At 43.9% G+C, this 23625-nt stretch overlaps 1 protein-coding gene across 1 annotated transcript in view; it reads right to left on the bottom strand.

Moving 5' to 3' along the window:
- The window catches only part of LOC126474034 (insulin-like growth factor-binding protein complex acid labile subunit), a 168877-nt gene that overhangs the window by 72648 nt on the left and 72604 nt on the right, over positions 1-23625 (bottom strand). Inside the window, exon 3 of the mRNA XM_050101441.1 lies at positions 6904-7297. Coding sequence (XP_049957398.1) covers positions 6904-7297 — 394 coding nt within the window. The remainder of the gene's footprint in view (positions 1-6903; positions 7298-23625) is intronic.

Here is a 23625-nt window from a genome sequence, read left to right as displayed (position 1 = left end):
CTTTCGATTGCAGGTAATTCATTTTATGCCCCTTTTACGATGCAGTGTTCCGCTTTCACAGATTTGTTGGGCCGCAGTAAGCGCGTGTGGTGCTCATGTTCTGTACATCGATCTTCAATTGTGCGGGTAGTCGGTCAAATATGTTTTTTTTTTTCCGGGACCAACTAGTGCCGATCTAATGACCGGCATATATAAACACTGCCAGCACGCAATAGGCACTTCATTCCATCAGCACCACCTGACGATGGCGGAATGTTTCCTCGCCGAAATATCGTGGACCTTCGACGTTTGAATCCGGCAGCACATCCGATAATCTTGGAAGCGGTATACAGGGTGATTCAGTTGGTAAAGTACACGTTGTAAGTCGTCATCTTTTTCTTGCAATATCATGACAGCAGCTACACAAAGTAAAAATTTAAGAAGGTACGTAATATGCGGCTTTCTCGGCGTATACAGGGTGAAAAAGAATTTAAACCGACAAACTCCGGGAGGTTGTAGGGGACATCAGAACAAATGTTTTTCCCTTATGTCATTTTTTCCTATGAGGATTATTTAAACCGGTGGAGGCCATATTATGCTCTTCAGTTGTAGGCAGCTGCTGTCCACCAGTGTAGTAGTGCATTGTCTCTGCTTACTAATGGAGCGATACACCTGGAGTGAGTACACTGATATGGTTGGTGCGCACTACGTAGCGCACCACAACGGACGAGTTGCACAACGGGTTTATCAACAACAATATCCCAATCGCCGTATCCCGCATCATACGACCGTTGCTGCTGTGTACCAACGTCTGCGTGAGACCGGGTCATTTAGCAGATTACCTGGACAGGGACGCTGTCGCACAATAAGAACGCTGCAATTTGAGGAAGCTGTCTTGCAGCATGTGGAGCGGGATCCTTCAATCAGCAGTCGTGCAATTGCACGTAACATGGGGATGAATCAGACAAAGGTAAGAACAGTCCTTCGAGAGCAATTGTTACGTCCATTTCACTTACAGCATGCCCACACCCTGGAACCAGTTGATTACCCACCCAGAGCACAGTTTTCGCAGTGGTACCTGGAACAGTGTGAAATGCATCCTCCATTTCCATCCTCTGTGTTGTTTACCCATGAAGCAACGTTCGGGCGTGATGGAGTCTTCAACATGCACAATTCGGATGTTTGGAGTGATGATAACTCACATGCCACATTTACTAGCGGTCATCAAGTGTGGTTCTTTGTTAATGTGTGGGTCGGTGTTGTTGGCGACTGTTTAACTGGGCCGTATCTGCTACCTACGCCATTAAACGGCAGGCACTATTACAATTTTCTCGCCAGAGCATTGCTAGAATTGCTGTAAGACGTCCCGCTCCCTACAAGGCAATGCATGTGGTTCCAACATGACGGGGCGCCGGCATATTTCAGTCGTCGTGTGCGTCGATTCCTGGACCGACGGTTCACAGATACGTGGATTGGCAGAGGTGGTCCTGTACCATGGCCTGCTCGATCCCCAGATATGTCCCCTCTGGACTTTTTTGTGTGGGGAGAGACGCGCAACCTTGTTTACGCAACTCCTGTTGCATCAGAAGAGGATCTGGTTGCCCGGATAGTAGCAGCAGCAGCAACAATTCAGGATACCCCTGGGGTTTTTTTGACCGTGTCAGACAGAACATGATCCGACGGTGTAACCTTTGTTTACGTGTCAATAGAGACATTTTTGAAAATCTACTGTAAGTGAAACTGGGTTGTGTTAATGTGTTGTCTCTTGGTCATAAAAATATGGAAAAGTGTTTGTTGATTTAATTAATTTGCCGCCAGAGAAATCTTCCTCTACCTGTTTAAATACTCCTCATAGGAAAAAATGACATTAGGGAAAAATATTTGTTTTGATGTCCCCTACAACTTCTCAGAGTTTATCGGTTTAAATTCTTTTTCACCCTGTATACGCCGAGAAAGCCGCATATTACGTACCTTCTTAAATTTTTACTTTGTGTAGCTGCTGTCATGATATTGCAAGAAAAAGATGACGACTTACAACGTGTACTTTACCAACTGAATCACCCTGTCCGCAGCTCGTGGGGTCCAGGGCTCGATTCCCGGCGGGGTCACGGATTTTCTCTGCCTGGAGATGAATGGGTGTTGTGTGTCTTTCATCATCATTGACTCGCAAGTCGCCGAAGTGGCGTCAGCTAAAAAGGACTCGCACTTTCGGCGGCCGAACACCCCGCATGGGGTCTCCCGGTCAACAATGCCGTACGATCATTTCATTTCTTGAATCACCCTCGTAAACAGCACGATGTTGATACTTCTAAAACCAATACTATGCTGATGGGTTTTGGGAGAAAGATCCCATCCGATACAAAAATTATCGCAGATAATATGATTTTATAACAAGCATCATCTTTCACTTATTTAGGATGTTAAAATCGGCCTAGACAATATTAAAGATCTAGATGGAAAATTGGCTACATTTGGGAATATTTGTGGTACTACTGATAATGTATGTAAAAATAAGGTCAGACGGGAAACGACAGGAAAGTTTTATAGACTTATGTTCTTTCCAGCACTTCTCGGTTCCTGCTTAACTACAAAAGGAACATTAAGTAAAACGCGGAGTGCAGGAATGAAATTTCTAAGGAGGACAAAATGGTACTCAAGAAGAGGCCACATAAAAAAACAGTGCTAAAAGTAGAGCCAATTGAAAGCAGACTAACCAAATACAACAATGTCTGATACGAACACGTACAAAGGATGGATAGTAAAAAGCTTTCAAAACTAATCGTAGCTTACAAACCAACAGAAGTAAATGTTGGGAGTCGTACGGAAAGATGGATAGACAATTTCAGAAGCCAAAAAATGCTCAATGCCTAACCCATGAAATGTAGAAGAAGAAAAACATGAAGAATTGAGATCAATCATCGCACCTTTTACGTGTAACTTAAAATAAAACTGGTCGTATTTTTACATTTTTTGAAACGTTAAAGCGACTGCCTTACTTTAATAAGTGGCTGATAAGGTTTGAATATTGCGTTACACAGCAGAAGATCAAATGTTGGAAGCTAAAATTATTTTATTATTTTAAAATGTAAGTACTCTATATACCGTATATGAGGACGTTGATAATTTCCTTTGAGTTTTATTTATCAGCCAACTTATTTAAAATCTCTGCTAGCTCTGAAAGCCATACATATAAAAATGGTTGTACGTACACGTTCAATACCTCCTCCCCCAAAACGAGTGGACCGACTTAGACCATACTTGGTATACATATCGCTTAACTGTCTGAAACACTCGCTGCGGGGTAGGAACTACCCACCTATCAGAGTTCAGGAGATATGACGTCATAAACAACTATCTGCGTGATAAACTGCCGCAACTTTCATGACGTTTAAATTTATTGCTTCCCTGCTACTGACTATTCGCAACAAATTTCGCAGACAGCATTCACATATGTCGCTAAATGCACCAACAAAATTATACCATAGCTACCACACACAATTCAGGAGTTATAACATAGCAAACATTGAGAATGAAGAAGTGCTGCATTGTTAATGACGTTTAAATTTATTACTTCTTTGCTGCAAACTCTATTCATTTCGCAGACCGTATCTACATATCTCGCTGAATTTAGCTGCACAAGTATGTCGTTGTACGCTACATAGTTCAAGAGACATGAAGTGAACACTGAGATGCGTGAAAAAATGTCACATCATGCATAAACTTTCTGTACGTCATTTATTCTTTACTGCCAAGACACTCCTACAATCGAGTCAGTTTAAATAAATCCTTGACACCTGACAGCGCTTTTGACGGTTTTCAGCTGCGAACCGCAACGGCTGTAGGCGAAAACAATAGCTGTCTATAGAGCAATGAAGAGACGTTGCCATGGAAACGTTTACAAAAATTGCATTGTGGACAGGCGATGTAGATGCGCCTGTCGTGCAGAAACTATTTCATAATTTCAAAGGTGTTTTCACAAATACATGGAAATTAATTTTTTTCTATATTGCGCTACAAACACACTTCATTTTAAGTTTTCGTTTCTCGTAGAAAATTGCCAAAATGAATACTCGAACACTGACGGGTTTGCCAGATAGCATAATAATAAAATTCTGAGCAAGTTCCATTCTTTAAACTGTTTCTTTCATTTATCCACTATGCCAAAATTAGTGAAAAATACGTTCAGCATCTGCATCAGCCGTCGAAAGAACGCAAACGTTTCCAGCAGTTTCCAGAAATTTTTATGCTTTCTGACGCTGAAATATCGCACCCGTTTATCAATATAACTACAATTTCGAAACTTATGTCTTCACAGGTTAAATTATAATTGGCCTTCAAGTTCGTTTCTTCTTGTTTGAAGCACTTTGAAGATGGAACATCTCCAACACTGATTTTCTCTTCAGAATTTTAGCACGCTGACTGGGAATGAAGTGCTCCAGAATTACCACACACACTTTAAGACAAAAAAAAAAAAAAACTACGCGCTACGAGGGAATTATGCGAAAGGTACGGAAATCGATAGATGTGATGTACACATACAGACAAACTATTACAATTTCAGAAAAGTTTGACTATTTTTTCGAGAGAAAAAGCTTCGAAAATTGGTCTCTATTGGTCATCGGAGCTCAGTACGAAGCGGGACTCATCACTAAAGACAATTCTATTCCAGTCAATGAGATTCCAGTCCGGAGACGTGTCTGGAGACGCGATGGACAGCTGTAGGATATCAACCTGAATGTCGCCTGCCATAAAGCCCGACAACCAGGAATGGTGGTCCGGGATGCCATTTCTTTTCATAGCAGGACACCTATCATTGTCATCTGAAGTACGCTTACAGCCAACGGTACGTCGGCGATATTCTAAGCCCCGTTTTGTTGCCCTTCATGACAGTTCATCATAGGCTTACATTTCAGCAAAATAATGCCTACCCGCAAACAGCTAGAGTTTCTATTACTTGTCTTCGTGCTTGCCAAACCCAACATTGGCCAGTAATGTCGCATGATCTCTTCCCAACTGAGAACGTTTGGAGCATTATTGGCAGGGCCCTCTAAACGTCTCTGGATTTGACTGTCTAACGCGCCAGTTGGATAGAATTTGGCACTGCATCCCTCAGGAGCATGTCCAACAAGACTATGTATCAATGCCAAAACGAATAGCTGCTTGCATAAGGGGCAGAGGTGGAGCGAAGCTTTATTTACTTGCTCAATTTGTGTAGGGCTTTCTCTTGAACAAATCATCCAATATTTCTGGAATTGTAATCATTTGTCTGTACATGTACGTCTCATCTACCGATTTCCGACCTTTTCTTCACTCTTCGAGCAGATTTCAAGTGATTTCCCGTCCTACTACTCTCGAGGCACTGAAAGGCTCCGAACTTTCAGTAAAGAGAGCTGCGTCATCGCAGGGAATGGTATATACACGGCTATATACTTGTTCTGAACGTAGAATGACCATAACATATTGTAATAAATATTCAATTCTGTTTCAAGGTTGCAATAACATTAATGGCAGGAAGAATAATCATAATAAAATTCCTCAAAATCGGTGACATCAAAGATTATTCTTAAATTCCTTAGGCGCCGCTGGGAGGAACGTTCCAAACTTGCGCGCATATCCTCGACTTTCTGGACGCTTGGTGACACTATAGTTCAATTATTTTATCTTGGCAGCTCGCGCATGCCCGCCCAGACGCAGGAGATTCCTGTGTTGCCAGTCGCACGCGCCAAGAGAAGCAGCGCCATAGTATAGTTGCCAAACTTACGTTTAGGGGGGAGCGCGCAGTTTATGAAGTAAAGCCACCACGGCTGCATTAACCCTTTCGCTGCTTCAGAGACGTGCTCCCCGCATTCCGCGCTGTGCGCGATTTTGTCATCACTGCACTGCTCGCCTGTGCAGACACATGGTGTTCCCACTGCTTTGACACACTATCATTCGATTTCACAAAAACTATTTGGTCCAAAAATTTGATTTTTACACATTTTGTTGACTGATACCTTCCCCCCATAAATGACTTAATTTTGTTTCGATGTTTAACGCAGTTATTGTGCAGCATTAAATGTAGTAAACCATTGCACGAAATTTTGAAGACTTTGCAGAGGAAAAAGTCCACAGCGTATACTTTCCGTACGGTCGATTTTAGTTGCCACTAGAAATTTCAAAAAATTACATTCAAACGAATAAAATTCATGAATTAAAACACTTCGATGTTGTTTTTAAATAAATAAAGTATTAAGCACTGGTCAAGCTTTGAACTTGGAACCTTTCGCTAAGCAGCCAAACACCTTAACCATTACCCTAACACAGCTCACCTTGCAATAGAATTCCTGGAATAGTATACAGCATCACGCAAACGACCGACAAACACAGTTGGAATGAATTTTTCACGTTTCGTCGAAGTGCAATAGGAAATAAACAATTACCACTGTTCTTTATTGCGAAAAAGCGGTTAGTGAGAATGAATTTCCTTGCTATCGCCTGAATTAGGAGGCTTATTGCTTGTTTGGTTTAATTAATTAATAGAATATGAAGCAGTTGGTATAAAGAATGCTTTTTCCAAACTTTCTTTTATATAAAGTCTGCTATCAAGACATTGCTTTTGTTCAATTACTTTATTTATGACTGAAAGTTTCTAAAACTGAAGACACTCGTCCGTGCTCTGCACTACAGCGGAGCTATGGCAACGCCGTTCTCTGTTCATTGGCTGACTGTGTTTTGTGACGTCAGATGCGCAGAACGAACCTAAACTCGGCCGCCGTCGTAAATGCGCTGTGGATAAACACGATCTTACAAAACACATAAATAGTGATTAAATTTAAACTGTTGGTATTACTACTGTGATTAACTGGGTGATGCCACGCAAGACAGACGTGACCCTGTCTTGCCAAGCTGGCCACTTCAACCAGTGATTCGAGTGAGAGTACAGACCTGAGGACAGTGAGTGCTGGTGTTCCGCTGAAGACATCGGGACCCAGACGCGTCACGTTAGTTTGACTCAGATCCAGAAAGGACAGGTGGGCCGCGTTCAGAAATGTTCCACTGGACAGCACCAGCAGTGGGTTGCTGCTCACATTCAGCTGCTTCAGCTTGGGCACAGTGACGAACGCGTCCGGTCGGATGGAGACGATCTCATTCCCGTGGAGATCGAGAACTTCCAGCTCCTGGAGGTCCGTCAGGCCGTCCACTGCACGCAGGTGGTTCTCCTTGAGACGCAGTGTCCAGAGGCCGGTGAGGTTCCGGAAGGTAGCAGGCGGCACAGTAGAGATGCCACATCGGCTGAGTTCCAGAATCCTCAGTTCTGGGGCCACCAGAAATGGCCCACCTGTGACACATGTAACACACTCCTAAGCAAACACGACATGTATGATTTTTTTTTCTTTTCTTTGATGCGGAAAATAGTCCCTATTGTCAATGACAATGTAAATGTTTGTTAGTTACCCCAGGAGATTCATATCGTTCAAATGGCTCTAAGTACTATAGGACTTAACATCTGAGGTCATCAGTCCCCTAGACTTAGAACTGCTTAAACTTAAATAACCTAAGGACATCACACACCTTCATGCCCGAGGCAGGATTCGAACCTGCGACCGTAGCATCAGCGCGGTTCCAGAATGAAGGGCCTTGAACCGCTCGGCCACAGCGACCGGCACACTCAAAATGATGATGGCCAAATATGGTATGGTTCAAACAAGTGACCACACTCTGGGATGACGGGTATAGAAAGGTGGACCCGCCACCAAGTTGGAGGACAGTACAGTAGGTATCTGTGATGTTACCCGTGTGTCGCTCGTTGCCCCACTGCAGACTTAGAATAGTTAGCGATGCCGGCGTAGTGCCATCAAGAAGGAGATAGGCGCGGGTTTGCTGGCAGCTGGCTTGAAGTGTTCACAGCACACTCATCATCAAGATGTAGAAGAAAGAGCAACACTTGGTCATCGAGACCACGCAAGGTAGCCGTGCGGTCTGGGGCGGCCTGTCACGGTTCGTGCGGCTGACCTAGTAGGAGGTTCGAGTCCCCCCTCAGGCATGGTTGTGTGTGTTGTCCTTAGTGTAAGTTAGTTCAAGCTAGAGTAAGCAGTGCGTAAGCCTAGAGACTGATGACCTCAGCAGTTTGGTCCTATAGTCCTTACTACAAATATCCAATTTGGTCATCGAGAATGTTGAAATAAACCTTCTAGTTCATATTCAACTAATTACAGGAATGCAGTTGGGTGAAGTTGTCGATAACCTTAGATATTTCGACAGGTGACCACCCTGTCGTTTTGAGGGCGAATCTGCAACAAGTAAGCGCTGTGCGAGAGAATTCAAAAACCTCGGTTTGCAGAGCAGTTCCGGAAAGACAACACACACACACACGCACACAAACTACAAACACTAGCACCATCATAACCAAAGGTACCCAGCGCTAAAAGTTATTTATAATGAAAATTACTGACGTGGGAATTAACTCTGTACTTCTATTTTTGAAAAGAAAGACAGATTCCACGCAGTGTTTAAGGAAATATCTCCATCTCTATTTACAAGGAGGCTTGGTAATTTTATCTAATTGCAATCTTAATAACACTATTCCAATAGCTGAAAGTGCATGGCAGAATCTCCTTGTTGTTGTATTCCATAGGATTACCGAAGCCACGACAATGTTCTGCAATAACCGATTGGCTTGGCTGTTGTACTTGTGTTCAGTACACCGGTCCTCCACTGTCATGATAATCAGACCATCATATGACACGTCACAACTGCAAGAAATACGATACATACCTTCCCTTACGCAAACCAAAATCATCTTTAACGGAACCTAAAAGGACCCTAATCTTAGATGGAGGCGGAAAACACATTTCACATCATATTGCCGCAAAATACGACCAGTCTTGTTGGAAATGTTCCCCCAGTAAGGTATAAAGTACTTAGACCTTGGTACCGACTCGGTATTATCGTCACTCACCCTGTGCGCCTTTGGTCGAGAACGCAACGTTCGTCTAATCTATCTTTCACTATATGCATTCTGACGAAAGTTGCCCTGAAGATGTGTTAACTTAGCTGACAAACCGTCAGGGTCTGAAATGACGTGGGCCCTGTGAACAATAGTGCGAACTACCTCTTCGCACTGAGTCGGATGATGACAACTATCAGCCCACAGATGCAAGTCATTGTGAGTAGGCTTCCTGTAAACAGCCTTCTTCCTGCCCAGCACATCGACCTCCAACATGAAACGAATAATCGGGTCCATTGCATCCAGATGCTCTAAAAAGACATTCAATTTCTCAGGAGACCAAACAACAAAAGAATCGTCTAAACAGACTGTAAAGCAGTAAAAACGACGCACCACGAAGTAATTATCCGTAAGGGACGGAAATCAGTAGATGTTATTTACATGTACAGAAAAACAAATGATTACAATTTCAGAAGTATTGGATAATTTATGCAAGAGAAAAAGTTTCACAAATTGCGCAAGTCAATAAATCTTTGCTCCACGTCGGGTCCTTATGCAAGCAGTTATTCGACTTCGCATTGATTCATAGACCAGTTGGATATCCTCCTGAGGAATATAGTGCCAGAATGTACAAATGGCGCATTAGATCGTCAGATCCCGAGATGGTTCGAGGGCCCTGCACGTAATGCTCAAGACATTCTCAATTTTGGAGAGATCCGGTAACCTTGGTGACCAAGGTATGGAGTGGCAAGCACAAAGACAAGCAATAGAAACACTCACCATGTGCGGGCGGGCATTTTCTTGCTGAAAGGTAAGTCGACGATGACTTGCCATTAAGGGCAACGAAATGGGGCTTATAATGTCGTCGACGTAACGCTGCTCTTAAGGGTGGTGCGAATGACAATTAAGGGGTCATGCTGTGAAAAGAAATGGTACCCCAGACCATCATTCCTAGTTGTTGGGCCGTATGACCGGCGACAGTCAGGTTGATCCCATCACTGTCTGGGGCGCCTCCAAGACACATCTTCGTTAGTCTTTAGGGCTCAGTCCGAAGTGGGACTGATCACTGAAGACAATTCTACTCTAGTCAATCACATTTCAGGCCGAATTGTGTTTGAATACTCCCCGGACAGCGGTAGAATACCAACTTGACTTCCGTCCACTATACGGAGCAACAACCAGGCGTGATGTTCTGGGGTGCCATTATTTTTCACGGCAGGAGCCCCTCTGTTGTCACCCGTGACACCCTTGCAGTACTGCAATACGTCGACGATATTCTGGGCCCCATTTTGTTGCCCTTCATGGCAACTCATTCTGGGGATATATTTCAGCAAAATAAGCTCGCCCGCATACGTTGAGGATTTATACTGCTTGTCTTCGTTATTGTCCAATCCTACCTTAGCCAACAAGGTCGCTGGATCACTCCCCCGTCGAGAATGTTTGGAGCATTGTAGGCAGGGCCGTCCAATTGTCTTGGGATTTTGCAGAGCAAACGCTCCAACTGGACAGAATCACAACATTCCTCAGGAGAACATGCAATAACTCCGTCAACCAATGCAAAGCCGAATAACTGCTTGCATAAGGACCAGTGGTGGACCAATTCATTATTGACTTGCTGAATTTGTGATGCCCTTTCTCTTGAATAAACCATCCATTTTTCTCTGAAACTGTAATCATTTCTTTGTCTGTATATGACCATATTTTTTCTGAGGGTATCTGAAAAAAATGTAGGTTTCAAATCCCTTGCGCAACCCTTACTTGCAACAGTTTTGCCTCGAAAATGACTGGATGGTCACCTGTCGAAATGTCGGTGATTTTCGACGACGTCACCCGGCTGCATAACCGTAAGTTATTTGAACATCGTAGTGGCCATGATAAGCTCAGGTTTCACATCCTATTTCGTATTTACGGTTACGTAAATGAGTGAGTCCAAGACTCCCAAAGTATCACAGCTCCAGCTCCGGCCTTAACTATACCATCCACAACTTTGGATTAAACGTCCCGTGGTGTCGTCAGTACACTCGACGTTTCACATTGTTTGAAAAGACGCAAAAGTGCGACTCGTTGGTGCCATCTACTGTCTAGTTTCCATAATGCATGTCCCACTGAAGACGTACAGCTTTAGGCGTTACTGTCAGCAATAGCATTACTATCAGCATTAGCTTTTTACGAGGTAACCGACAACCGAAATATTATGGAAATGGAAGAGGATGTAGATGAAGATGAAATGGGAGATACGATACTGCGTGAAGAGTTTGACAGAGCACTGAAAGACCTGAGTCGAAACAAGGCCCCCGGAGTAGACAATATTCCATTGGAACTACTGACGGCCGTGGGAGAGCCAGTCCTGACAAAACTCTGCCATCTGGTGAGCAAGATGTATGAAACAGGCGAAATACCCTCAGACTTCAAGAAGAATATAATAATTCCAATCCCAAAGAAAGCAGGTGTTGACAGATGTGAAAATTACCGAACTATCAAATGGTTCAAATGGCTCTGAGCGCTATGGGACTCAACTGCTGAGGTCATTAGTCCCCTAGAACTTAGAACTAGTTAAACCTAACTAACCTAAGGACATCACAAACATCCATGCCCGAGGCAGGATTCGAACCTGCGACCGTAGCGGTCTTGCGGTTCCGGACTGCAGCGCCTTTAACCGCACGGCCACTTCGGCCGGCACACCGAACTATCAGTTTAATAAGTCACAGCTGCAAAATACTAACACGAATTCTTTACAGACGAATGGAAAAACTAGTAGAAGCCAACCTCGGGGAAGATCAGTTTGGATTCCGTAGAAACACTGGAACACGTGAGGCAATACTGACCTTACGACTTATCTTAGAAGAAAGATTAAGGAAAGGCAAACCTACGTTTCTAGCATTTGTAGACTTAGAGAAAGCTTTTGACAATGTTGACTGGAATACTCTCTTTCAAATTCTAAAGGTGGCAGGGGTAAAATACAGGGAGCGAAACGCTATTTACAATTTGTACAGAAACCAGATGGCAGTTATAGGAGTCGAGGGAGATGAAAGGGAAGCAGTGGTTGGGAAAGGAGTGAGACAGGGTTGTAGCCTCTCCCCGATGTTGTTCAATCTGTATATTGAGCAAGCAGTAAAGGAAACAAAAGAAAAATTCGGAGTAGGTATTAAAATTCATGGAGAAGAAATAAAAACTTTGAGGTTCGCCGATGACATTGTAATTCTGTCAGAGACAGCAAAGGACTTGGAAGAGCAGTTGAATGGAATGGACAGTGTCTTGAAAGGAGGATATAAGATGAACATCAACAAAAGCAAAACAAGGATAATGGAATGTAGTCTAATTAAGTCGGGTGATACTGAGGGAATTAGATTAGGAAATGAGGCACTTAAAGTAGTAAAGGAGTTTTGCTATTTGGGGAGCGAAATAACTGATGATGGTCGAAGTAGAGAGGATATAAAATGTAGGCTGGCAATGGCAAGGAAAGCGTGTCTGAAGAAGAGAAATTTGTTAACATCCAGTATTGATTTAAGTGTCAGGAAGTCATTTCTGAAAGTATTCGTATGGAGTGTAGCCATGTATGGAAGTGAAACATGGATGATAAATAGTTTGGACAAGAAGAGAGTAGAAGCTCTCGAAATGCGGTGCTACAGAAGAATGCTGAAGATTAGATGGGTAGATCACATAACTAATGAGGAAGTATCGAATAGGATTGGGGAGAAGAGAAGTTTGTGGCACAACTTGACCAGAAGAAGGGATCGGTTGGTAGGACATGTTCTGAGGCATCAAGGGATCACCAATTTAGTATTGGAGGGCAGCGTGGAGGGTAAAAATCGTAGGGGGAGACCAAGAGATGAATACACTAAGCAGATTCAGAAGGATGTAGGCTGCAGTAAGTACTGGAAGATGAAGAAGCTTGCACAGGATAGAGTAGCATGGAGAGCCGCATCAAACCAGTCTCAGGACTGAAGACCACAACAACAACAACGACAACCGAACGTCCACTGCAAGCAATGTTCGGTTGGAAACTTGTTGAGATGGATCTGAATTCACTGACAGCAGCGATTACTGTCGGGTTTGAAACTCATTGTCACTGACACATTCGTCTCTGCTCCCTGGCTGTTAGGATATTTTTACGGTCAACGCTCTTAGTCCATGTTACACCGTCGCGAGTAGTACACCAGTAACTGTCGAAAAATTGGACTGCGGTGCTACTTCATCAACTAATCTGAAATCTTCATTGACGGCGTGAGTATGGGCAAGTCCAAACACGATAGTTCCTTTCTGTCACTGTGACACGTCGCCACTTCGAGCCATCTTACCGCGCTGGTCCCCTTAAAGTTGACACACACACACCACTTCATTGCCACATTTACGTTAGTGCTCGAGTTGTACGAGTTCTTCACAGTTTACGGAGCTCCAAAAGAAATCAGTATGTTCTTCTAAGTGATGGAAATACCGCTTCAGTTGTAAGGTTTTTTATTTTTTCAGTGCTTAGACCACGACCGATTTCGGGCTATTTTCCACGCCCATCGTCAGGTGTGAGATGGGAAACAAACAAGAGACCGAACCCAATGATAATTTTCACATGCGTTAGCACACATGAGAAAACAAAAAAGGAGCTCCATATAACATTTTAGAAAACATCGGTCGGGGTAGGTGCGGTAAAACGTAAGTCAGTGCCAAAGCGACACCAGACAATACGATGGACGATTTCGTAGGTAAAGAATTATGGAATGAACACCAGCACACTCACATTCTGTGCTGCGACCCCGACAGCCGCAATGGGGAGTATACTACGATGAGTACGACCAGCGAGCGCAGAGTGTGGAGTAGTGTACACAATGGAGGAAGTAAACTGGTGAACTAGATTGGCATTAGCACTGCCGGCTGTTGACGGGAAGCAGAACACGGGTCCAACTAACCCGGCTGTTCACAATTTGAATTGGTGATTTACATACAAAACGAAAAAACATTACAAAAATGTTGCTGGAAATTGTTAAGAGTGCATTATGAGAGGTAAAGAAAGATATTGAAACAGGGGCAGTACAGAACCATTTTAAATCTAACTGGGAGCCAGCAGCTTAAAGCTTATGCAAAAAACGTAAAACTAAATGAATGTTTTCCGCTTTTCCTTGAGTGGCATGCAGATTTTTATTAAGTGGAGACGCATAAGGCGACGTAGAATAACGTGTTGCAGTCATGAACTAAATGAACATATACAGGGCTATTACAAATGATTGAAGCGATTTCATAAATTCACTGTAGCTCCATTCATTGACATATGGTCATGACACACTACAGATACGTAGAAAAACTCATAAAGTTTTGTGCGGCTGAAGCCGCACTTCAGGTTTCTGCCGCCAGAGTGCTCGAGAGCGCAGTGAGACAAAATGGCGACAGGAGCCGAGAAAGCGTATGTCGCGCTAGAAATGCACTCACATCAGTCAGTCCTAAAAGTGCAACGACACTTCAGGACGAAGTTCAACAAAGATCCACCAACTGCTAACCCCATTCGGCGATGGTATGTGCAGTTTAAAGCTTCTGGATGCCTCACGGTTTAAAGTTTACGGCCCCTTTTCCTTCTGCGAAAAAAACGTTACAGGACACGTGTATCTGGACATGCTGGAAAATTGGCGCATGCCACAACTGGAGACCGACAGCGCCGACTCCATATTTCAACAGGATGGTGATCCACCGCACTTCCATCATGATGTTCGGCATTTCTTAAACAGGATATTGGAAAACCGATGGATCGGTCGTGGTGGAGATCATGATCAGCAATTCATGTCATGGCCTCCACGCTCTCCCGACTTAACCCCATGCGATTTCTTTTTGTGGGGTTATGTGAAAGATTCAGTGTTTAAACCTCCTCTACCAAGAAACGTGCCAGAACTGCGAGCTCGCATCAACGATGCTTTCGAACTCATTGATGGGGACATGCTGCGCCGAGTGTGGGAGGAACTTGATTATCGGCTTGATGTCTGCCGAATCACTAAAGGGGCACATATCGAACATTTGTGAATGCCTAAAAAAACTTTTTGAGTTTTTGTATGTGTGTGCAAAGCATTGTGAAAATTTCTCAAATAATAAAGTTATTGTAGAGCTGTGAAATCGCTTCAATCATTTGTAATAACCCTGTACATGTATCACACATGGTGATAGTCATGTAATAGCCCGAAACCGGTTGTGGTCTAAGTATTGAAAAAAAAACCGTTACAACTGAAGCGGTATTTTCAACCTCTCCTATAATGCTCAGTTGAGGATGTTCCTCCGGCAAGACGGTTTGCCTTTTAAGTAGTAGATTTCTGTTTGGTATTTGAGATTATTTCAAGTTTGTGAAAGGTTGTTATTATAACAGTAGGATGTGCACTGCCTGTAAAAAAAAGTGAAGCACCCAGAAGACTTGGTCGGATGTGAATGTAACTGCGTACACGAACACTCCACTGGTGGCTCTATAAATGATTAGAGTTGCAAATTTCTGTGCCTGGTACAATAGCCTCCATAGTGCTTAAGTATTGCTCGTGTTTAGTGTTTGTTACCAGGCCTCGGTATAGAAGGGGTGTGAGAGGGTCAGGAGCTGACTAATCACTGTGAAGGAGACGGAGATGCCATGTGTCAGACAGTGCTATCAGCATCTGGCAGAGTTTGAAAGGGACCTCATTGTGGATTTCCATTTGGCAGACAGGTTGCTTACTGTTCAGCCATGATTCTGACTTTCGTAATTTTTAAACGGTTTCGGCACTTACTCTATTCGGAATTCATGCACAGTCAGTTCTTGTACTCATCGCATTTTCCTTACACCAGGCAGCGATGACCATCCTCGAGAAAACATGGCTTCCCTTTTCTTGTTGTGGTTACACTGAAGATCCAAAGAAACTAGTACACCTGCATAATATCGTGTAGGGTCCCCACGAGCACGTAGAAATGCCACAACATGACGTGACGCCGACTCGACTAATGTCTGAAGTAGTGCTGGAGGGAACTGACACCATGAATCCTGCAGGGCTGTCCATAAATCAGTAACAGTACGAGATGGTGGAGATCTCTTCTGAAAAACACGTTGCAATGCATCCCAGATATGCTCAATAATGTTCGTGTCTAGAGAGTTTGGTGGCCAGCGGAAGTGTTTAAAGTCAGAAGAGTATTTCTGCAGCCACTCTGTAGCAATTCTGGACGTGTGGATGTCGCATTGTCCTGCTGGAATTGCCCAGGTCCGTCGGAATGCACAATGGACATGAATGGATGCAGGTGATCAGACAGGATCCTTACGTACGTGTCGTATCTAGATGTATCAGGGTTCCATATCACTCCAACTACACACGACCCGCACCATTATAGAGTCTCCACCGGCTTGAACAGTCCCCTGCTGATATGCAGGGTCCATGTATTCATGAGCTTGTCTCTATACTCGTACACGTCCATCCGCTCGACACAATCTGAAACGAGACTCGTCCGACTAGGCAACATATTTCCAATCATCAACAGTCCAATGTCGGTATTGACGGTTCCAGGCGAAGCTTAAAGCTTTGTGTCGTGCAGTCATCAAGGGTACACGAGTGGGCCTTCGGCTCCGAAAGACCATATTGATGATGTTTCGTTGAATGGTTCGTACACTGACACTTGGTGATGGCCCAGCACTGAAATCTGCAGAAATTTGCGAAAGGGTTTCACTTCTGCACGTTGAACGATTCTCTTCAGTCGTTGTTGGTCCCGTTCTTGCAGGATATTTTTTTTCCGGCCGCAGCGGTGTCGGTGATTTGATGTTTTACCGGATCTCTGATATTCATGGTACACTCGTGAAAAGGTCGTACGAGAGAAAATCCCCACTTCATCGCTGGAGATGTTGTGTTCCATCGCTCGTGCGCCTATTATAACATCACGTTCAAACTCTCTTAGATCTTGATAACCTGCCATTGTAGCAGCAGTAACTGATCAACCAACTGCGCCAGACACAGGCTTTGCCGACCAAAGCGCCGTATTGTGCCTGTTTACATATCTCTGTATTTTAATACGCATGTCTATACCAGTTTCTTTGGAACTTCAGTGTATTTCCCGTACTCACAGTGTGCAGGATGCAAGTAGCTTACAAAACTGCACAGAAATGAAGGCTGTCGATATCCAAATTTGTGTGGTACTCGAATGTGCCAGTGGCCCAATGGGTAGCATGGGGACGAGTGGGCACGCATACTCATCATACAGATTCCAGTCGATACTGCATGACCACTGCAAGGGAGGATGGCCATGTTGTGCACCAAGCACATCGTAACCACCTCACATCTGCGCCTGCCATTCGAGAACAAGTAATGGACAGTGGGTCACTTTCTGCGTCATCCCGCACCATTGGTCAGAGACTAGGACCAGCTGGACTACGGAGTTACTAGTCTATGCATAGGCTGCCGTCAAAACCGCACCACAAACGGCTGCATTTGGAGAGGTGCTGTAATCGGGAAGCATGGACTGCCGATGATGGTGTCACATTTTCTTCAGTAATAAGTTGTGATTCTGCACTACCCCGCATGACCATTGTCGCCGAGAATGGTGGTGACCTCGGAGAGAGGCACAATGGTGCTACTCCTACAGTCATAGTGTGGGGAGCCACTGGGTAATGACTTCAGGTCACAGTTGGTATTGCTTGATGATCTAGGAGCTGCGGCCGAGGCGTTTCGACCCTGCTGTAAGCGCTCAGGTACTGTGGGACTTCCGACCAGTCGTTTCTCCACCGTGGTATTTCCGACAAGAGGCTTCCCCCCCCCCCACTGCTGATTTACGTCAGTCGTTCAACAGCAGCGGACGTTTTTTCACCGTCGGTCAGGTAGTGCTCACATCGACAGCGTCGTTCCCATGCTGTTCCATACTTCCGTTCTATACACCATGAGTACCGGAAATAACTACAACAGCGAAAGGGAAGCCGTGTTTTCACAACGATGGTCATCGCTGCCGCGTACAAAGAAAATGTGATGAGTATAAGAATTGATTGTGTATGAATTCTGAACGGATTAAGTACCGATACCGTTTAAAAATTGCAAAAGCCATAAGACACTGGATCTTGACTGTATAATCAGATTTTACCAGATTTGTCTACTACTCACTTGTGGATGTACCAACCCCTCCTATTATCAGAGTTCGTATGTTGGAGCACAACCTACTAGCAGTTGCACTGCAGGTGATGGCAGGTAAGTTGAACAGGTGGAGGATGTGTGGATGGTCTTCAAAGACGAAGTACCAACAGGTAGACCCGATATTAAATTGAATCACTGACCCCTGTTAGACTTCCGATTCCTGTTATAGGCAGTTTGTTCATGGTATCTTGTTGGTTGTAAACCGATTTGTTTAATTTTATCACCAAAAAGGCTTAATCAAATCAACCTCAAACACAACAGGAAGTAACAGAGATGTTTCAAACCAAATCTTCCAGTATCATCACATACTATTGTTTCATAAATGTTAAAATTAATAATAAATCACAATTCGTCTAACGGGTATTGGTGTAGTGGACGAATATTGAAAATTCAGGTCAGTTAGAGCACTGCATGTTGTAGTTTAGATCATATTTTGTGCTTTAGAGGTGAACAAAATGTAGGCTTATAGCCAGTTATTTCAAAACAGGCTATGCCACCGCGGACTGTCGTCTATTAATTTTCCTCAAATTTTAAATCCTTAAAAAGGGCTCGTGTTACAGCTATACGATTTAATTTTGCAGGCCTCGATCCTGGTGCGCTGCGATAACACTAAGTGAGCTTCGTCCAGTACACTAGTCAACATTCAACATTCAACAGTTTCAACTACAATACAGAAGGTCATCCTTTGGTTGTTTGATTCTTTTTGGAAATTTGTGGTAAGGTCTTGTGGGACCAAACTGCTGAGGTCATCGATCCCTAAGCCTGCACACTACTTAATCTAACTTAAACTAACTTACGCTATGAACAACACACGCACTATGCCCGAGGAAGGATTCGAAAGTCCGGCGGGGGGAGCCGCACGGACCGTGACAAGGCGCCTCAGACCGCGCGGCTACCCCGCGCGGCAGTTGTTTGATGCTCCAGTTGCAAGCGTGATTGTAGCCATGTACACTGCTATTACTTTTGAATTCGTTCGGATTGTTAATAACAAATTTCATAAGTGAGGCTACAGTGAGGATCCCTAGCTCTTTAAATAAGTGTCTGCAGGATGATCTTGGATGAGCTCCAGCAATAATTCTGATTACACGCTTTTGTGCAATGAACACTCTTTTACTCATTGATACGTTACCCCAGAATATGATGTCACACGAAAGCAGAGAATGAAAATAGGCGTGGTAAGCTAATTTACTGAGATGTAAATCGCCAAAATTGGAATAGCATAAGTAGCTGAATTCAAATGTTTCAGCAGATCTTCAGTGTGTTTTTTCCAGTTCAACCCCTCATCAATGCATACACCTAGAAATTTTGAATATTCTACCTTAGCTACCGATTTCTGATCGAAGTCTATATTTACTAATGGCGTCATTCCATTTACTGTGTGGAACTATATATACTGTGTTTTGTCAAAGTTAAATGAGAGCCCATTTGCAGAGAACCACTTAATGATTTTCTGAAAAACATCGTTTACAATTTCATCAGTTAATTCTTGTCTGTTGAGTGTGATAGCTATACTTGTATTATCAGCAAAAAGTACAAGCTTTACTTCTTCGTGAATATAGAATGGCAAGTGATTAATATATATTAAGAACAGCAAAGAACCCAAGACCAAACCTTGCTATACCCCGTTCTTGATTGTTCCCCAGTTTAAGAAATCACCAGTTTTTTGCACATTATGTGAACTGCTTATTTCAACTTGTGCGTATTACAAACAAGTAACTAAACGTTTTGGACAGTACCCGTTACTCAGTAACGATATTCACATGATATGAACAGATTTGAACCCCACTGATGATGGCACAATGGTGATGAAAGAGGTTTGGCCAAGAAAAATACACTATTTGATCAAAAGTAACGGCACAGCAATAGGTACTGCGGAACTGATCGCTAGATGTCAGGAGACGTGGATCTCCTGTTATAAAAGGATGTGGGGAATATTGTGTTGTCAGCAGAGAAGCAGTAAAAGCAAAAGTGGTAGGTCGCGAGAGCTCAGTGACTAGTCACTGGATGTCACCTGAGTAACACATCCATCATGGACATTTCAACGGTTCTAAGGCTACCCATGTCGACTGTTTAGTGAAGTGACTAAGAAGTGGAGAACGGAAGGAACGACCAGAGAGAAACGAGACCAGGGAGACCTCGCGCACGAGGGACGGGAACCGTCGAACATTGCGAAGAGTGGCTGTAAAAAATTGCCTTAAATCAACGGAAGGAGTTCCAGAGGGCGACCAGCAGTCCAGATAGTACATGGGCTGTAGGGATAATGAAGTATAGTGATCGAGCAGCTCCTTGTAAGCCACCCATTTCTGTAGTCAATGCTGAGTGACTCTTGTGTAAAGAGCTACATCTACATCTACATTTATACTCCGCAAGCCACCCAACGGTGTGTGGCGTAGGGCACTTTACGTGCCACTATCATTACCTCCCTTTCTGGTTCCAGTCCGGTATGGTTCGCGGGAAGAACGACTGCCGGAAAGCCTCCGTGCGCGCTCGAATCTCTCTAATTTTACATTCGTGATCTCCTCGGGAGGTATAAGTAGGGAGAAGCAATATATTCGATGCCTTATCCAGAAACGCACCATCTCGAAACCTGGCGAGCAAGCTACACCGCGATGCAGAGCGCCTCTCTTGCAGAGTCTGCCACTTCAGTTTGCTAAACATCTCCGTAACGCTATCACGCTTACCAGATAACCCTGTGACGAAACGCGCCGCTCTTCGTTGGATCTTCTCTATCTCCTCTGTCAACCCGGCCTGGTACGGATCCCACACTGATGAGCAATACTCAAGTATAGGTCGAACGAGTGTTTTGTAAGCCACCTCCTTTGTTGATGGACTACATTTTCTAAGCACTCTCCCAATGAATCTCAAACTGGAACCCGCCTTACCAACAATTAATTTTATATGATCATTCCACTTCAAATCGTTTCGCACGCATACTCCCAGATATTTTATAGAAGTAACTGCTACCAGTGTTTGTTCCGCTATCATATAATCATACAATAAAGGATTCTTCTTTCTATGTATTCGCAATACATTACATTTGTCTATGTTAAGGGTCAGTTGTCACTCCCTGCACCAACTGTCTATCCGCTGCAGATCTTCCTGCATTTCGCTACAATTTTCTAATGCTGCAACTTCTCTGTATACTACAGCATCATCCGCGAAAAGCCGCATGGAACTTACGACACTATCTACTAGGTCATTTGTATACATTGTGAAAAGCAATGGTCCCCTAACACTCCCCTGTGGCACGCCAGAGGTTACTTTAACGTCTGTAGACGTCTCTCCATTGAGGACAACATGCTGTGTTCTGTTTGCTAAAAGCTCTTCAATCCAGCCACACAGCTGGTCTGATATTCCATAGACTCTTACTTTGTTTGTCTGGCGACTGTGGGGAACTGTATCGAACGCCTTCCGCAGGTCAAGGAAAATGGCATCTACCTGGGAGCCTGTATCTAATATTTTCTGGGTCTCATGAACAAATAAAGCGAGTTGGGTCTCAGACGATCGCTGTTTCCGGAATCCATGTTGATTCCTACAGAGTAGATTCTGGGTTTCCAGAAACGACATGATACGTGAGTAAAAAACATGTTCTAAAATTCTACAACAGATCGATGTCTGAGATATAGGCCTATAGTTTTGCGCATCTGTTCGACAACCCTTCTTGAAAACTGGGACTACCTGTGCTCTTTTCCAATCGTTTGGAACCTTCCGTTCCTCTAGGGACTTGCGGTACAAGGCTGTGAGAAGAGGGGCAAGTTCTTTCGCGTACTCTGTGTAGAATCGAAATGGTATCCCGTCAGGTCCAGTGGACTTTCCTCTGTTGAGTGATTCCAGTTGCTTTTCTATTCCTTGGACACTTATTTCTATGTCAGCCATTTTTTTGTTTGTGCAAGGATTTAGAGAAGGAACTGCAGTGCGGTCTTCCTCTGTGAAACTGCTTTGGAAAATGGTGTTTAGTATTTCAGCTTTACGCGTGTCATCCTCTGTGTCAATGCCATCATCATCCCGGAGTGTCTGGATATGCTGTTTCGAGCCACTTACTGATTTAACGTAAGACCAGAACTTCCTAGGATTTTCTGTCAAGTCGGTACATAGAATTTTACTTTCGAATTCACTGAACGCCTCACACATAGCCCTCCTTACGCTAACTTTGACATCGTTTAGCTTCTGTTTGTCTGAGAGGCATACTGCCATTGACTTGCCATTTTATTGTAGACGAAAAATTAGTTTCGACCATATTAAAACTGACAAAAACTGCAACGCAGAATCTGTGCACATGTAACTAACATTTTTCTAAAATGTTTCTTTTTTTAACGCGTCAGTGTCGTACTGAGTTTCGTTTCATTCTTGTGATTGGTACATGTCGGTGTAAGTCACCCCGGCGTAACTTGTAAGGTATTTCTTGGCAGTTTGAGACCTCCCATCTTCGGCCGGCCCCACACTTACCCTCACCCCTGTTGTCGATAGAAACCTGAAACCATCGTGTCATTTATGTTCTGTTTACGGACACTGCCAACTGTAAGAAATCATTGAATAACCGCGCTACTACAGGCTTAATATATTTTCCTATTCATTACTACATATAAGGAACACATTTGAACATAGGTGACTCTATAATGCGCTTTCTCAAAACATCGTTACTTCCGCGCCCAAAGTTTTCTCTTGTGAGTTTGTGCGATAGCAGGCTAACAAGTGAGAAACGAACCCAAACACCGCCTGAACTAAAATTAATACAGCTTAGCAAAATCAGCTGGCAGTGGCGTTACAATTATTGTGATGCTGACTTCCGAGTATATAAACAACTCGCTCTTGTGGCGATTTATGCGGAAGTGCTTCCATTGTTATAGCGAATCGGAACAGAATTAAAACTGTCGGGGCTTATAAAACAGCGTCAATATTAAAGCATATATTTACCAAAAAGAGCTAAACCTGGCAAGTTGTAAACAATGGTAATAGAAAACTCTAGCTGTTGTGTAATGGAAGCTGCTGTATCGCCACTACAGTGAAGCCGACGAAAAGTTATCTGTCATGTTCTGTTACGTGCAGACTTTGTGCGGCGGGGGTTTATTATAGGAATACGTCGGTATGATGGGTGAAGGTGCCAGCAGTGCAGTCTCTCGCCACACCTTTCCTTATGCTTCATTAATACCGTATTGTGCTCTTTATACTCGTACCATTCCGCGCGCTTGCCCTGAAAGAAGGTGAAACACCCAACAAAACTTCTACAAGCTACACACTTTATGTCGACTGCACGAAGATCACACGTGCTGCCGATCTCAGCGATGCAGCAGCTGTAGCACTGCAGTAGAGTCATGGCCCTTTTGTTTTGTACTGAGTTGGGTTGGGTTGTTTGGAGGAAGCGACCAAACATCGAGGTCATCGGTCTCATCGGATTAGGGAAGGACGTGGAAGGAAGTCGGCCGTGCCCTTTCACAGGAACCATCCCGGCATTTGCCTGGAGCGTTTTAGGGAAATCACGAAAAACCTAAATCAGGATGGCCGGAGGCGGGATTGAAACGTCGTCCTCCCGAATGCCATTCCAGTGTGCTAACCTCTGCGCCACCTCGCTCGGTGCTTGTACTGAGTGTCAACTCAACTGAGAAAAAACATGAATGAAGAAGC

The sequence above is a fragment of the Schistocerca serialis genome, chromosome 4, assembly GCF_023864345.2.
Source record: "Schistocerca serialis cubense isolate TAMUIC-IGC-003099 chromosome 4, iqSchSeri2.2, whole genome shotgun sequence".
In the NCBI taxonomy this organism is placed as follows: Eukaryota; Metazoa; Arthropoda; class Insecta; order Orthoptera; family Acrididae; genus Schistocerca; species Schistocerca serialis.
This window is presented reverse-complemented; position numbering and strand designations above follow the sequence as displayed.